At 37.2% G+C, this 15,340-nt stretch overlaps 1 protein-coding gene across 1 annotated transcript; it reads right to left on the minus strand.

The window, feature by feature from the left end:
• Positions 1–7,928: 7,928 nt before the first annotated feature.
• On the minus strand, positions 7,929–8,864 carry LOC116076039 (olfactory receptor 6C2-like). The gene has a single exon (XM_031349604.1). The coding sequence runs from the start codon at positions 8,862–8,864 to the stop codon at positions 7,929–7,931; it is 936 nt and encodes a 311-aa protein (XP_031205464.1).
• Positions 8,865–15,340: the final 6,476 nt, after the last annotated feature.

A 15,340-nucleotide genomic window follows, 5' to 3' on the forward strand; every position in this document is an offset into this window, starting at 1 on the left:
CTCTTGCTACGGCCTACAAAGCCCAGCAGCATCTGCAGGTCTGACACTCGGAAGCTCATCACCATGTTTTTGGCCTCCACCAGCTCTGCCGCCATCTTGGCCACTAGCGTCCCCCGCGCCGTCAATTTCCTTCTTAAGAGACTTGAAGTTCTTGTCAAACAGATCTTTTACTTGCTTAGAGTTATACCACGATATTTTATGTTTTTTGTAACAATTGTGAAGGGTGTTGTTTCCCTAATTTCTTTCTCCACCTGTCTATCTTTTGTGTAGAGGAAGGCCTCTGATTTGCTTGAGTTAATTTTATATCCAGCTACTTTGCTGGACTTCTTCCTTTTCAATTTTTATCCTTTTGATCTCCTTTTGTTGTCTAATTGCTCTGGCTAGGATTTCAGGTACTATACTGAATAGGTAGGGAGAGAGTGGGCAGCCTTATCTAGTCCCTGATTTTAGTGGGGTTGCTTCAAATTTTTCTCCATTTAGTTTGTTGTTGGCTACTGGTTTTCTATATATTGCTTTTACTATGTTTAGGTATGAGCCTTGAATTTCTGATCTTTCCAGGACTTTTATCATGAAGGGGTGTTGGATTTTGTCAAATGCTTTCTCAGCATCTAATGAAATGAATATGTGGTTTTTTCTTTGAGTTTGTTTGTATAATGGATTACATTGATGGATTTCCATATGTTGAACCATCCCTGCATCCCTGGGATGAAGCCTACTTGATCATGATGGATGATTGTTTTGATGTGTTCTTGGATTCTGTCTGTGAGAATTTTATTGGGTATTTTTGCATCGATATTCATAATGGAAATTGGTCTGAAGTTCTCTTTCTTTGTTGGGTCTTTGTGTGGTTTAGGTATCAGAGTAATTGTGGCTTCATAGAATGACTGGGTAGAGTACCTTCTGTTTCTATTTTGTGGAATATTGAGGAGTATTGGTATTAGATCTTCTTTGAAGGTCTGATAGAATTCTGCACTAACCCTTGTCCTGAGTTTTTTTGGGTTGGGAGAATATTAATGACTGTTTCTGTTTCATTACCAGATATGGGACTGTTTAGATCGTTTATCTGAACTTGATTTAATTTGGTACCTCTTATCTGTCTAAGAAATTGTCCTTTCATCTAGGTTTTCCAGTTTTTTGAGTATAGGTTTTGTAGTAGGATCTGATGATTTTTTTGATTTCCTCAGATTCTGTTGTTATGTCTCCCTTTTCATTTCTGATCTTGTTAATTAGGATACTGTCTCTGTGCCCTCTAGTTAGTCTGATTAAGGGTTTCTCTATTTTGTTGATTTTCTCAAAGAACTAGCTCCTGGTTTGGTTGATTCTTTGTATAGTTCTTTTTGTTTCCACTTGTTTGATTTCAGCCCTAAGTTTGATTGTTTCCTGCAGTCTATTCCTCTTGGGTGAAATTGCTTCTTTTTGTTCTAGAGCTTTCAGGTGCCCTGCCAAATTGCTGGTGTGTGCTTTCTCCAGTTTCTTTTTGGAGGCACTTAAAGCTATGAGTTTTCCTCTTCGGACTGCTTTCATTGTGCTTCATAAGATTGGGTATATTGTGGCTTCATTTTCATTAAACACTAAAAAGTCCTTAATTTCTTTCTTTCTTTCTTCCTTGACCAAGTTATCGAGCAGAGTGTTATTCAGCTTCCATGTGTATGTGGGCTTTCTGTTGTTTATGTTGATATTGAGAACCAGCCTTAGTTTGTGTTGATCTGATTGGATGCATTTAATTATTTCAATCTTCTTGTATCTGTTGAGGCATTTTTTTTGTGACTGATTACTTGGTCAGTTTTGGAGAAGGTACCATGAGGTGCTGAGAAGAAGGTATAGCCTTTTGTTTTAGGATAAAATGTTCTATTGATATCTGTTAAATCCATTTGTTTCATAACTTCTGTTAGTTTCACTATGTCTCTGTTTAGTTTCTGTTTCCATGATCTGTCCATTGATGAGAGTAGGGTGTTGAAGTCCCCCACTATTCTTGTGTGCAGTGCAATGTGTGTCTTGAGATATAGTAAAGTTGCTTTTATGAATGTGTATGTCCTTTCATTTGGAGCATAGATGTTCAGAATTGAGAGTTCATCTTGGTAGTTTTTACCTTTGATGAGCATTAAATGTCCCTCCTTATCTTTTTTGATAACTTTAGGATGAAAGTCAATTTTATCCGATATTAGAATGACTACTCCAGCTTGTTTCTTGGGACCATTTGCTTGGAATATTGTTTCCCAGCCTTTTTCCTCTGAGATAGTGTCTGTCTTTATCACTGAGATGGGTTCCCTGCATGCAGCAAAATGTTGGGTCCTATTTATGTAACCAGTGTGTTAGTCTATGTATTTTTAGTGGGGAATTGAGCCCATTGATATTAAGAGCTATTAAGGAAAAGTAATTGTTGTTTCCTGTTATTTTTGTTGTTAGAGTTGTAATTCTGTTCATGTGGCTATCATCTTTTAGTTTTGTTGAAAGATTACTTTCTTGCTTTTTCTAGGGTGTAGTTTGCCTCCTTGGCTTCCATTTATTATCTTTTGAAGGGATGGATTTATGGAAAGATATTGTGGAAATTTGGTTTTGTCATGGAATACTTTGTTTCTCCCTATAGTAATTGAGAGTTTTGTTGGGTATAGTAGTCTGGGCTGGCATTTGTGTTCTCTTAGCTTATGTATGACATCTGCCCAGGATCTTTTAGCTTTCATAGTCTCTGGCAAGAAGTCTGTTGTAATTCTGATAAGCCTGCCTTTATATGTTACTTGGCCTTTTTCCTTACTGCTTTTAACATTCTTTCTTTGTTTTGTGCACTTGGTGTTTTGATTATTAAATGATGGGAGGAATTTATTTTTTGGTCCAAACTGGTTTTGGAGTTCTTTAGGCTTCTTGTATGTTCATGGACATCTCTTTCTTTTGGTTAGGGAAGTTTTCTTTTATAATTTTGTTGAAGATAATTACTGGCCCTTTAAGTTGGAGGTCTTCACTCTCTTCTCTACCTATTATCCTTAGGTTTGGTCTTCTCATTGTGTTTTGGATTTTTTGGATTTTTGGGTTAGGATCTTTTTGCATTTTGCATTTTTTTTATTGTTGTGTCAATGTTTTCTATGGTATCTTCTGTCTCTGAGATTCTCTGTTCTATCTCTTGTATTCTGTTGGTGATGCTTGTATCTATGGCTCCTGACTTCTTTCCTTGCTTTTCTGTCTCCAGGGTTGTCTCCCTTTGTGATTTTTTATTTTTTCTATTTCCATCTTTAGCTTACATCACACAATCATCCACACACATTACCACTGAGGGACTTCAACACCCAACTCTTACCAATGGAGAGGTTATCCAGGAAGATGGTTTAACCCTGACTAACACACTTAGGAACATCAGATATATAAATACATTTCAGAAAATGAAAGCAACTCTCTCAATGCCAGAATCTTGTTGGGCCATTAGCATCTTGTCCCTAGCAGAAACTCACCAGGCAGGATTGCTCAGCAGCTCAGTAGGTGGTGGCTCCTAGCAGGAACTAGAGAAGTGGCAGAACAAAAGAGCTTTGTTTATAATAGCCTTATTTATAATAGCCAAAAACTGAAAACAACCCAGATGTCCCTCAACAGAGTAATGGATAGAGAAAATGTGGTACATCTACACAATGGAGTACTGCTCAGCTACTAAAAACAATGATTTATGAAATTCTTAGGGAAATGGATGGATCGGGAGAATATCATCCTGAGTGAGGTAACCCAATCACAAAAGAACACACATGATATGCACTCTCTGATAAGTGAATATTAGCCCAGAAGTTCAGAATACACAAAGTACAATCCACAAACCACAAGAAACTCAAGAAAAAGGAAGACTAAAATGTGGATACTTCATTCCTTCTTCTTCTTCTTTTTTTAATTTTTTTATTTTTATTTTTATTTTTTTTGTTTTTCAAGACAGGGTTTCGCTATGTAGTCTGGCTGTCCTGGAACTCACCCTGTAGACTAGGCTGGCCTTGAACTCAGAAATCCGCCTGCCTCTGTCTCCCAAGTGCTGGGATTAAAGGCGTGCGCTGCCACCACCACCACCTGGCCAAAATGTGGACCAAAATGTGGACATTTCATTCCTTCTTAAAAGGGGGAACAAATGGAAGGAGTTGCAGAGACTTACTATGGAGCAGAGACTGAAAGAAGGACAATCCAGAGACTGTTCCACCTGGGAATCCTTCCCATATTCAATCATCAAATCTAGACACTATTGTGGATGCCAGCAAGTGCTGGCTGACAGGAGCCTGATAGCTGTCTCCTGAGAGGCTCTGACAGTACCTGACTAATACAGATATAGAGGCTCACAACCATCCATTGAACTGAGTACAGGGTCCCCAAGGAAGGAGCTAGAGAAAGGGCCCAAGGAGTTGAAGGGTTTGCAGCCCCTTAGGATGAACAACAATATGAACTAACTAGTACCCTCAGAGCTCCCAGGGACTAAACCACCAACCAAAGACTACACATGGTGGGACTCATGGCTCCAGCAGCATATGTATAGCAGAGGATGGCCTAGTTGGTCATCAATGGGAGGAGAGGCCCTTGGCCCTGTGAAGGTTCTATGCCCCAGTGTAGGAGAATGACAGGGCCAGTAAGCAGGAGAGCGTGGGGTGGTGAGCAGGGGGAGGGGGGAGGGAACAGGGGTTTGTTTTTGTTTTTGTTTTTTATTTTTATTTTAATTTTATTTTATTTTTTGGAGGGGAAACTGGGAAACTGGGAAAGGAGATATCGTATGACATGTAAATAAAGAAAATATCTAATAAAAAATAAAAAAAAATCAAGTGTCCATACCTGTATGAATTTACTTCTGAGCATTCAATTCAATTCCATTCTAGATCAGCATTTTTGTTTTTAATGCCAATGCCATGCAGTTTTGATTACTGTTGGTACAGCTTGAATCAGGGATGGCGATATCTCCAGCTTGAATCAGGGATGGCGATATCTCCAGCTTGAATCAGGGATGGCGATATCTCCAGCTTGAATCAGGGATGGCGATATCTCCAGAAGCTCTTTTATTTCACAGGGTTGTTTTAGCTATCCTGGGTTGGTTGTCTGTTTGTTTGTTTGTTTGTTTTTCCATATAAAGTTGAATATGGCTCTTTCAAGGTCTATAAAGAATTGTGTTGGAATTTTGATGGTAATTTCACTGAATCTGTAGATTATTTTGGCAAGATGCCCATTTTTTACTTTGTTAATTTTACCAATCCATGAACTTGTAGATCTTTTCCAACTTCTGATATCTTCTTCAGTTTCTTTCTTCTGAGACGTGAAGTTCTTGTCATACAGGTCTTTCACTTGCTTAGTTAAAGCGAACCAAAATATTTCATATTATTTGTGGCTGTTGTGAAGCATGCTGTTCCTGATTTCGTTCTCAGCCCGTTTATCTATTGTATAAAGGAATGCTACTGATTTTGTTTTGAGTTAATTTTGTATTCTAGGTACTTTCCTGAAGGTGTTTATCAGCTATAGGAGTTCTCTGGTAGAATTTTTGGGATCAATTATGTATACTATCATACTCTCTGCAAATAGCAATACTTTGACACCTTCCTTTCCAATTTGTATCACCTTGATCTTCTTTAGTTGTCTTATTGTTCTAGTGAAAACTTCAAGAACTATATTGAATAGATACAGAAAGAAAGGACAGGGGCTGGTGAGATGGCTCAGCTGGTAAGAGCACTGATTGCTCTTCCAAAGGTCTGGAGTTCAAATCCCAGCAACCACATGGTGGCTCCCAACCACCTGTAATGAGATCTGACGCCCTCTTGTGGAACATCTGAAGACAGCTACAGTGTACTTATGCATAATAATAAATAAATCTTTAAAAACAAAAAAAAGAAAAGAAAGAAAGGACAGCCTTCTCCCGTCCCTAATTTGAGTGGAATTCCTTTAAGTTTCTTTCCATTTAATTTGATGTTGTCTATAGGCTTGTTGTGTTTACATGTGTGCTTGTATCCCTGATCTGTCCAGGACTTTTATCATAAAGGAGTGTTGAATTCTGTCAAAGGATTTTCAGCATCTAATGAGATGATCATGTGGATTTTTTTTTTCAGTTTCTTTATACAGTGTAATACCTGGACCGATTTTTGTATATTGAACCATCCATCCCTAAATCCCTGGGATAAAGACTACTTGATCACAATAGATGATGTTTTAAAGGTGTTTTTGAATTTGGTTTTTAATTATTTTATTATTTTTGCATTAGTGTTTATAATGAAAATTGGTCTGAAATTCTCTTTTTTTGTTGAGTCTTCATGTGGTTTGGGTATCTGTAGCTGCCTGTAGCCATGCAAACTGGGTTTCCTGAAGGAGAGGCAGAAGCCTGGAAAAAATATGGGGGAATCAGGCTGCGAGAGGAATGATGAGACCAAGTCGAAGTTCCTGATCAAGATCCAACTTATGGTTAGTGGTTTGTACTTTGTGTATTCCGATCTTCTAGGTTAATATCCACTTATCAGAGAATGCATACCATGTGTGTTTTTTTTTTTTTGTGATTGGGTTACCTCACTCAGGATGATATTCTCCAGATGCATCCATTTCTCCAAGAATTTCATAAATTCGTTGTTTTTAGTAGCTGAGCAGTACTCCATTGTGTAGATGTACCACAATTTCTGTATCTGTTCCTCTGTTGAGGGACATCTGGGTTGTTTCCAGTTTTTGACTATTATAAATAAGGCTGCTATGAACATAGAGTGGAGCATGTGTCCTTATTACATGTTGGAGCATCTTCTGGGTATATGCCTAGGAGTGGTATAGCTGGGTCCTCTGGTAGTACTATGGACACTTGATTTTTAACAAAGAAGCCAAAACTATACAGTGGAAAAAAAAAAAAAAGAAAGCATCTTCAACTGGTCTAACTCGATGTCTGCATGAAGTAGAATGCAAATAGATCCATATCTATCACACTGTACAAGCTCAAGTCCAACCTCAATAGGAGAAGAGGTACCTAGTCCTACTGCAACTTGATATGCCAAGGAGCATTGATATCCAGGGGATACTTCCCCTTCTCCCTGAGGAGAAAGATAGGAGGCATGGAAGGAGGGAAGTGAGAGGTAGGGGAAGCTACAACTGGGATATATAGTAAATAAAAAATTATTAATAAAAAGTCATGTTCTTTGATCATTTGGCATAGATGCTCTATTTTTTCTTCAAGCCCTTATATTTTGTCTTCCACTTCATTCATTGTTTCTAAAGCTTTTCCTGAATTCTCAGCTGGGATATTGAGCTTTTCAATCTATTTTCACTTTATCTTGTGTTATCTACAATGTTTCTGTCTCCTTATTGAGTTTGGTTTTTAAATTCTGAATTATCTTTATTATTTCATTCAGCTATGCACTTTCATTTTCTTGGACATCAGTATAATTTCTATTCAGTAATCTGACAATCTGGGTAAAAAACCACTTTAGTTGTCCTTACCTTATACATGTATTTAAATACCACTGGTTTGACTGTAAATAGTTTTTGGTTATTTGATGCATAATAGTTGCTGATGCTTCTGCATGCTTTTTGGGGGTGTTTTGAGTAATTATCTGTATCTTAATTTTGGACAAGCAACTTGTTTTGTTGCTTTTCACTTAAACTTTGTCAGTGATGGGGTTGTAGTTTGACATTTTAATTGTACATTTATTCTATGAATTCTTGTTACATGAGTGTAAGATTTTTTTTATGTGTGTGTTTTATTTTGATCATCCATTTGGTCATGGATGAGATAATGAATGTATATATAATAAGTCATGACTTAGTTGTAGGTAGTTATAGATAGGATAATAAATATTACTGCTTTTTTCTTATAAATGTAATATTTTTATTAATATTCACATTCTGAGTTAAAAATTTATTTGGCATATACTTTTTATTAGTAGCATGTATTCATTGTACCATATAGTGTGTTTTCATGGCTAGAGAAGGGTTGGGTCACCAATATCTTATGAAATCTTGAATCATCCATTTCGGCATTCTAAGGCAATTTTTTTGATTGAATCATTGAAGGCCTGTTTGACTTGCTTGTTCCTCAAGGTGTAAATGAATGGGTTCAACATGGGTGCAATGGAGGTAGTTAGTACTATTACCCCCTTGTTGATAGCCACTGAATCCTTTGCTGATGGTTTGACGTAGATGAAGATGCAGCTGCCATAGGTGATGGAAACCACAATCATGTGGGAAGAACAGGTAGAAAAGGCCTTTTTCCTCTGCTGAGCAGAAGGGAATCTTAGAATGGTCCCGATTATGTACACATAAGAAAGAACCACACAAAAAAGGGTTGTGATGAAGGTCAACACGGCACAGCCTATAACCATCTGCTCAATGACCAATGTGTCTGAGCAGGAAATCTTCAGGAAGGGAGACACATCACAAAGAAAGCTATCAATGATGTTAGAATCACAGAATTGCAGATTTTGGCTCAGGCTAAAGGGTGGTAGTATGATGATCATTCCAGCCATCCAACAGCAAAGAAGGAGTCTTCTACAGGCAGTGCTCATGATGGTGGTGTAATGCAGAGGTTTGCAGATGGCCACATAGCGGTCGTAGGACATGGTGGCCAGGAGAAAAAATTCAGTTACTCCAAAAAGGTCTGTGAAAAATGCTTGGCTGGCACAGGCACCATAGGAAATGGTCTTGTCACCTGTTGCTAGGTTATACAAGTATCTAGGAATACAAGCTGATGTGAACAAGATTTCTAAGAAGGAAAAATTCTGCAAGAAAAAGTACATTGGGGTTTTAAGGTGAGGATCTATTAATGTAAGTAAGATAATTGTCAAGTTACCAGTTATATTCAGCAAGTAGGTAAGCAGCAGAAAAATCAAAAGTAGGCTTTGAATTTGTGGATCCTCTGTTAGTCCCAGGAGAATGAATGTTGTTACTGTATGGTTCCTCATAGCTGACTCCTGATTTTTATCAGGTCCCTTGAAAAAAAAAATAGATACTCTATCAGAATATATGGAGGCTACAATTCTACAGCTGTTACCCATGAGAAGTAAATCCAAACAACTAGTTCATATGAAATGTCTTCCTTGTCTTGGTAATTAATATTTCTCCTATTCTCCCAAGCTTGTAAGCTTCCATGTTTTATGTATTTTTTAAAGATTTACTTATTATATGTATATGAGAACACTGTAGCTGTCTTCAGACACACCAGGAAAGGGCATCAAATCCCATTAGAGATGGTTGTGAGCTACCATGTGGTTGCTGGGAACTGAACTCAGGACCTCTGGAAGAACAGTTGGTGCTCTTAACCACCGAGCCATCTTTCCAGCCTGTTTTATAACTTTTGAAGTGATGTTTTTTACAGATCAATTTAATAGCTGCAATATAGTAATTTAAGATTCTCTAAATCTCTGTCCTGTTATTCAAATGTATTTTGAATTTTTTATCTAATTTTTAGTGGGTTTTTATTGATGATACCATAAGCACTAAGATTTAATTTACCTTTGTGCATGTTTTCTGTTTTGAAGTTGAAATAAGTGTTCTCTAGAATCTTCTTATCTTCTTAGGATCTTTGTCCTTAACAAAACGCAGCTATATAACAAATGATTTTGACTTTCTATAGAAGTTCACCAAAATCTGCTACCAGTTATAATTTCAAGCCCACCATGTATAAAACTTATATGCTTATTTTATGTATACTTGGTGTGGTTTGTGGTAGCTATATGCAGCAATCTTATGATTTTAGGTGAAATTTAGCTTGTGACTTTTGTTTGTAGTATTGGGAATTGACCCAGAGTCCTGTGCAAGCTAGGAAAGCATGGATTACATCTTAGTTCTTTCAAGAAGAATCTATATGTATATCTAGCAGTAATCCCTCTTCAAATTTAGATTATGTACAACCATATTCGACATACAAACATTTCATTTCATAGAGTCTGTTTTCTTCTCGTCTTCTCATGTATTCCTTATAATAAAGCAAGGCATTGGACGCACATGCAATACCAGGTGTTAAGTAAGTAATCGCTTTAAGAAAAACACATGTTGGAAGCACTGTCTCCTACAATCATTTCTCCTTGCTGCTACATCTTTCTTTAAGGGTCATTGACTCTAACTCAAGAGTAATGATATCTCTTTGGTTTTAGGCCTATGCTTTGTTTATTTCTGGAAATCATGTTGACCCATATAAAAAAGCTGAGTATTGTGTCCCACACCTGTAATCCCAGAGATGGAGGCGAGAGGACCCCTGAGGCTCACTGGCCAGCCAGCGAGCTGGTGAACAAGTGAACACTAGGTTTCCAGAATCTGTTTCAAAAAATAAAGTGAAGAGTGATTGGAGAAGATGCCTAACTCCACTCTTTGGCTTTACTTGCATGTGCATACATACACATGAGCACCCACACTCATACATGATTACATGCACACAAACATCACATACATATCATAAATTAATAGGTGAACTTTGCAGTACTGGATTTGGGCCAATAGCTCCTTTGCAGTGTTTTACTCTCCTCTATCACAGCTTAGTTATAATAACCATCATTCAATAGTTATTTATTTATTTTTTTTGGTCAGTACCTTTAGGACTTGTTATTTTTCTTATACACCAGTGAATGATTTTTCCTGGAGACCCTAATGAAATAGAAGCAAGAGTGAATTGAAAACACTGACTGATGAAAATATTCCTTTCTGGAGATGGATCAACTGGTAACTAAGCCTGAGTTTGATCCTAGGATCACATAATGCAAGGATAGAATTGACTCCTGGAAATTGTCCTTGTAGCTCATTTGTACCTCCCCCAATGTAAAATAAATATGACTAATTAACAAAATCCCTTATTACTAATAAGTACAAAGTCAACTCCAACCATAATCAAGACTGTCACATTTGTGTTATTGTCTCAGGGAAGCATCTTTAACCAGGGTCTGGTTTTCATGGGAGCTGGGAGTACAAAAGACAGTAGAGTCACTCAGGGAATACTATCAATGAATCACATGAAGATACAGTAACAACCTCTTCAGAAATCTGCCTACCTTCTTTGAATCCCACTCTTGCCAACTTACAGACAGCAATTGCTTCATCAAAGTGCTAAACTCGACCCTGCACAATTTGGGGAGATTAGAATCTAGGAATATAATTACTTTACAGTAATCATAAATGACATTATTCTAAGAGAAACCATTTTTTTCTGTACAGTTAGCTTCAAATTTTGGTAGTACATAAATGACTCTTAAGATGTGACAGATATTTTTAAAAATTTTGTTTTGAGAAATCTTTATTACAGTATACATAAGGGATCTCAAATAATATGATATTACCTAATTTCCTCTAGGTTGAGCATATTAAAATGATGCTTTTGTATGGCTGTGAATTATATGACCTTCTAAGGACAGCTTAAAGTAATTGCTATGAATGGTTGTAAAGGATCTGGTGGTAGCACTCGTATGCCTTTCAAAGTTAATTAGTCACAGTTTCTGTTCACTATCTATCTATAAAAGGCTAGTAATGATACAAAATTGAAAATGAAGGTGTATTTGAGAGGTGGTCTTGTGGTAAATATCACCAGAAATATTCATAGGCAGCTCTAGGGATTTATTATGGAGTTTCTATTATCATGGTAGAGTGTCTCTTCAATAGGTTTCTCTGCTATTATAACATATGGTTGATATTTCTTTAATTATTTTCCTGTATCTTATCATTTAATTTTCAGAAGTGTAATGTTAGGAACAATCTCTTTGGTAAGAAAATTAATGTTCATAATTCTCTGATCTATATAACCAATGTGACTTTTGAAATCTATAATTAAGAACCAGAAGAGCTTTTATAGCACAGATTCAAAAGTTAGTGGGTTGGAGATATAGGTCAGTTGGTAAAGTACTGGCAAGCCTGAGTCAGTGTTCAATCCTAAAAATCCATGTTAGAAAAATTATAGCTGGGTGGTGGTAGCACAGATCTTTAATCCCAGTACTCAGGCAGGAGGATCTCTGAGTTCAAGGCCAGTCTGGTCTTCAGAGTGAGTTTCAGGAAGGTCAGGACTATATAGAGAAACTCTGTCTCAAAAAAACCAACCACCACCATTAACAAAAAAATCAAACAATAACAACAACATAAACCCCCAACCCCAACCCCAATCCCAACAACAACAACAACAACAACAACAACAACAACAACAACAACAATCTAGGTGTGGTGGTGCATGCTGGGAGGTAGAGGCAGGCAGTTCACTGAGACTTGCCTGGCCAGGTAGGTACTCTGTCTCAAAAAAAGGTAGATGGTAGGAATGACACCTGAGATTGTCATCTGGCCTACACACACACACACACACACACACACACACACACACACACACACAGAGGCAATGCCTTTTCTGTATATTAAAAGATGCTAACTTTTAACATCGTTTAATAAAAAGATGTAACTGACATCCATCAGTTACATAGAGTCCTCAGAGGAGGAGCATGCTTCAGTGTTTTCTCTTACAGATTGCTAGAACAACATTTTAAAATATAGTCAACTATTTTGTTTTTATGTATTTTAACGCCATTGGGAAGAATAACAATTGCCATTTATTTGACCATATTAATCATTTTTGAAATTGAAAATTTTGGGTTGTTATAGAAAAATAATGTAAAATAAAGTAACAAAGTACTCTATATCTGATCTACATTTTCTTCCTGAAAAATATAACTAGATGTTGTAAATAATGTAGAAATATAAGTATCATACACAGAACTTTTACAATTGAGCATGTAACTTGTCACATGCTATTTACTTTAACATATCTCACGAATACATTTGATGTCTGTTTGACACCTGCCAGATGATCATAATTCCCCAACAAAATTTATACTTCTTCAATCATTCTTCTAGTGACAAATTCATGCGTAAGGTCCTATGCTCATTCTTTCAGCAATCAGTTAATTATATTATAATGTGAAATATTTTTAATTCTGAGCCAGTCTGTGTAAGATCTGAGATTTACTTATATAAATGAGTAGAAAGAACATTCACTAAAGGCCTCAAGTAGACTGTGATGTGAAGAGTTTTTTTTTTTTTGTTTGTTTAATTTTTTTTTTTTAAACACCTGGGCATAGTGATGCATTCTCTTAATCCTAACGCCTGGGAGGCAGACACTGGTAAATCTCTGAGTTTGAGGCCAGCCTGGTTTATACAGTGAGTTGCAGAACAGCCAAGGCTACATAGAAAGATCTTGTCTCAAAACAAAACAAAACAAAACTGAACAAAACAAAAAGCAAAAAACTCAAATTCAAACTAACCAACCAACCAGACAAAAACAAAAACAAAACAAAAAAAGAACTTTCAAGTTTCCTTCCTCTAGAATTGGGAGCAAGGTATCTAGTGTCCAATAAAACCACAAATCTATAGTGGTCATCATGGAGGAGGGGAGTTCCACGGATTCTGGTGTTCCATGACTTTCCCAAGGATTTTGGGGAAAAGTAGACACAGTCTGGAGGTTCTGGAAGATTATCTCTGCAGCCCACCTGCCTCCTGCCAAGTCCTCATTCTTGTTCTTCAGCATTTAGCTCAGTCTGCAGATGCCTAGCTCTGTCCACTTGGACTAGAACCCCTTGTTCTGAAACACTTATCTTTGCTTCCATTCCTGGAGACTCCCCTCTTCTATGAAATAAATAAGAGACAAAGTTTGAAAAAAGTATTATTGGAACTGAGCCAAGCTATTTTTCTATGTATTTGGAAGATTCAAACAAATGTTAACTGTAGTAGCCATTCAGTGTACCTTTTAGGTAACCAGTCGTACGTATTTAGAGATTGTTTTCAAGTGACCCTGTTTTCCCAGTGAGAGTGGGCTCATGCCAGGTTACTGAGGAAACACTCTAGACAGCGCTCATCTTACACTGTGTTGACAAGGTGTTTACCAATTTTACGGTTTCTACAAAAGTGACAACTCCCATTTAGGCTTCTTTTGCAATACATTATACATACATGAATATTGATAAGCATGTATCAAATATGCATCTCTGAAACATTTTTTCCTAATCTCTCATAAAGAATAGTTAAGTACAACTAGGAAGTTGTACTCACTATTTGGAGAGCCAATCACAGCTTCCACTGGATACTAGCAACAGATTCCATGCATAGGACGTGGGGCAGATCTTCCCAGGGAAGGCTTGTGTTTGAACCTCTGGCTTGTTCGCGTGCACCTCTACTCACCTTAGGATGCTTCAATGATTATGTTGCTGAGATTCTCACCCCTAACTTGGTGCACCAGACAAGCTTAGGGATTTAACCTACTTTAAAATGCTTCAAGTTTGAACATACTATGGGATTCTTTCTTTCTTTTTTCTTTTTTTGGACATTAAGAGCTTTCTCTTGTTTTGAAAGGAAAATATTTTGATCCTCATCTCTTGGTGAGAAGGTTTGGATATTAATAGAGTAATTATTTGTTTTATTTACCAAAGCTGAATAGGGACAATAGCCACAAGGGACCTTGCTGACCCAATTTTGAGAGTCACTAATGAATTTCCTGTATAATGAACTTGGCAGAAATCCCAAAAAGAAAAGAAAAAAAAGTAACAGTGAGGGCAGTGTCCTCAGAGGAAGGAGATGCAACAGTTACAAGGAATTCAGGCTAACACAGCACTGAAGATCAAAGGACACATTTGTTGCCAACTCCTGGAGTGGACACATGATCATCAGACTTTACTTTTATTTTAAAATTATAACTGAATGCTGGAAACCAGCTCCAGCAAAGGACAGGGCCTGAGAAGGATGGATGTAGCAGCCAATGTAGAGATGAATCACATGGACAGCAGATTGAATTTTCTCTGAGCCTCTGAAGCTATTTTGCCTGTGTCTGCACTGGGAAGGCAGATGGTGGAGGGGGAAGCACTGCTTTCTCAGGGCTACAGGATTTACTGATAATTTCTTACAGTAGTAATTATATAATTTCATATTTACACTTCAAAGAATTTCTGATACACAGTTATACAAGGGGAATAAAATAAAACTTTTAAATTAATGATTCTAGTCTGAGTGTCAACAATCATATTTCTTGTGCTGCAGTTTAGCTAAGATGGGGAGAAGAGGCCTTGGTCTCCCTGTGAAAGCTTTGCTGTTTCAGGTACTGGACAGTTTGAAGTCTGAAAAGTTCATCTTTTACAGGTGATTATAACAAGCAAAACAAAAACTTTTCTTTTTTTATCAATCATTTTATTCATTTACATTTTAAATAATATCCCCCTTCCTGGTACCTCCTCCACAACCCCCCCATCCCATCCCCCTCCTGTTTGCCTATGTCTCTTCAATATACTCTTTATATTCATTTCATCATTGTGTGTGAGAAGTGTCATCGGGAGCCATTCGCCTCTTTCCAAAAGCAGAGCAAAAGTTTGCCTATTTCTCTGAAGCAGAGAGAGAGAGAGAGAGAGAGAGAGAGAGAGAGAGAGAGAGA

This window comes from Mastomys coucha, unplaced genomic scaffold, assembly GCF_008632895.1.
Source record: "Mastomys coucha isolate ucsf_1 unplaced genomic scaffold, UCSF_Mcou_1 pScaffold4, whole genome shotgun sequence".
Lineage (NCBI taxonomy): Eukaryota > Metazoa > Chordata > Mammalia > Rodentia > Muridae > Mastomys > Mastomys coucha.

Bases quoted from the DNA above. Each gene is read 5' to 3' on its own strand.
- LOC116076039 (XM_031349604.1), bottom strand. From the start codon at position 8,864: ATGAGGAACCATACAGTAACAACATTCATTCTCCTGGGACTAACAGAG.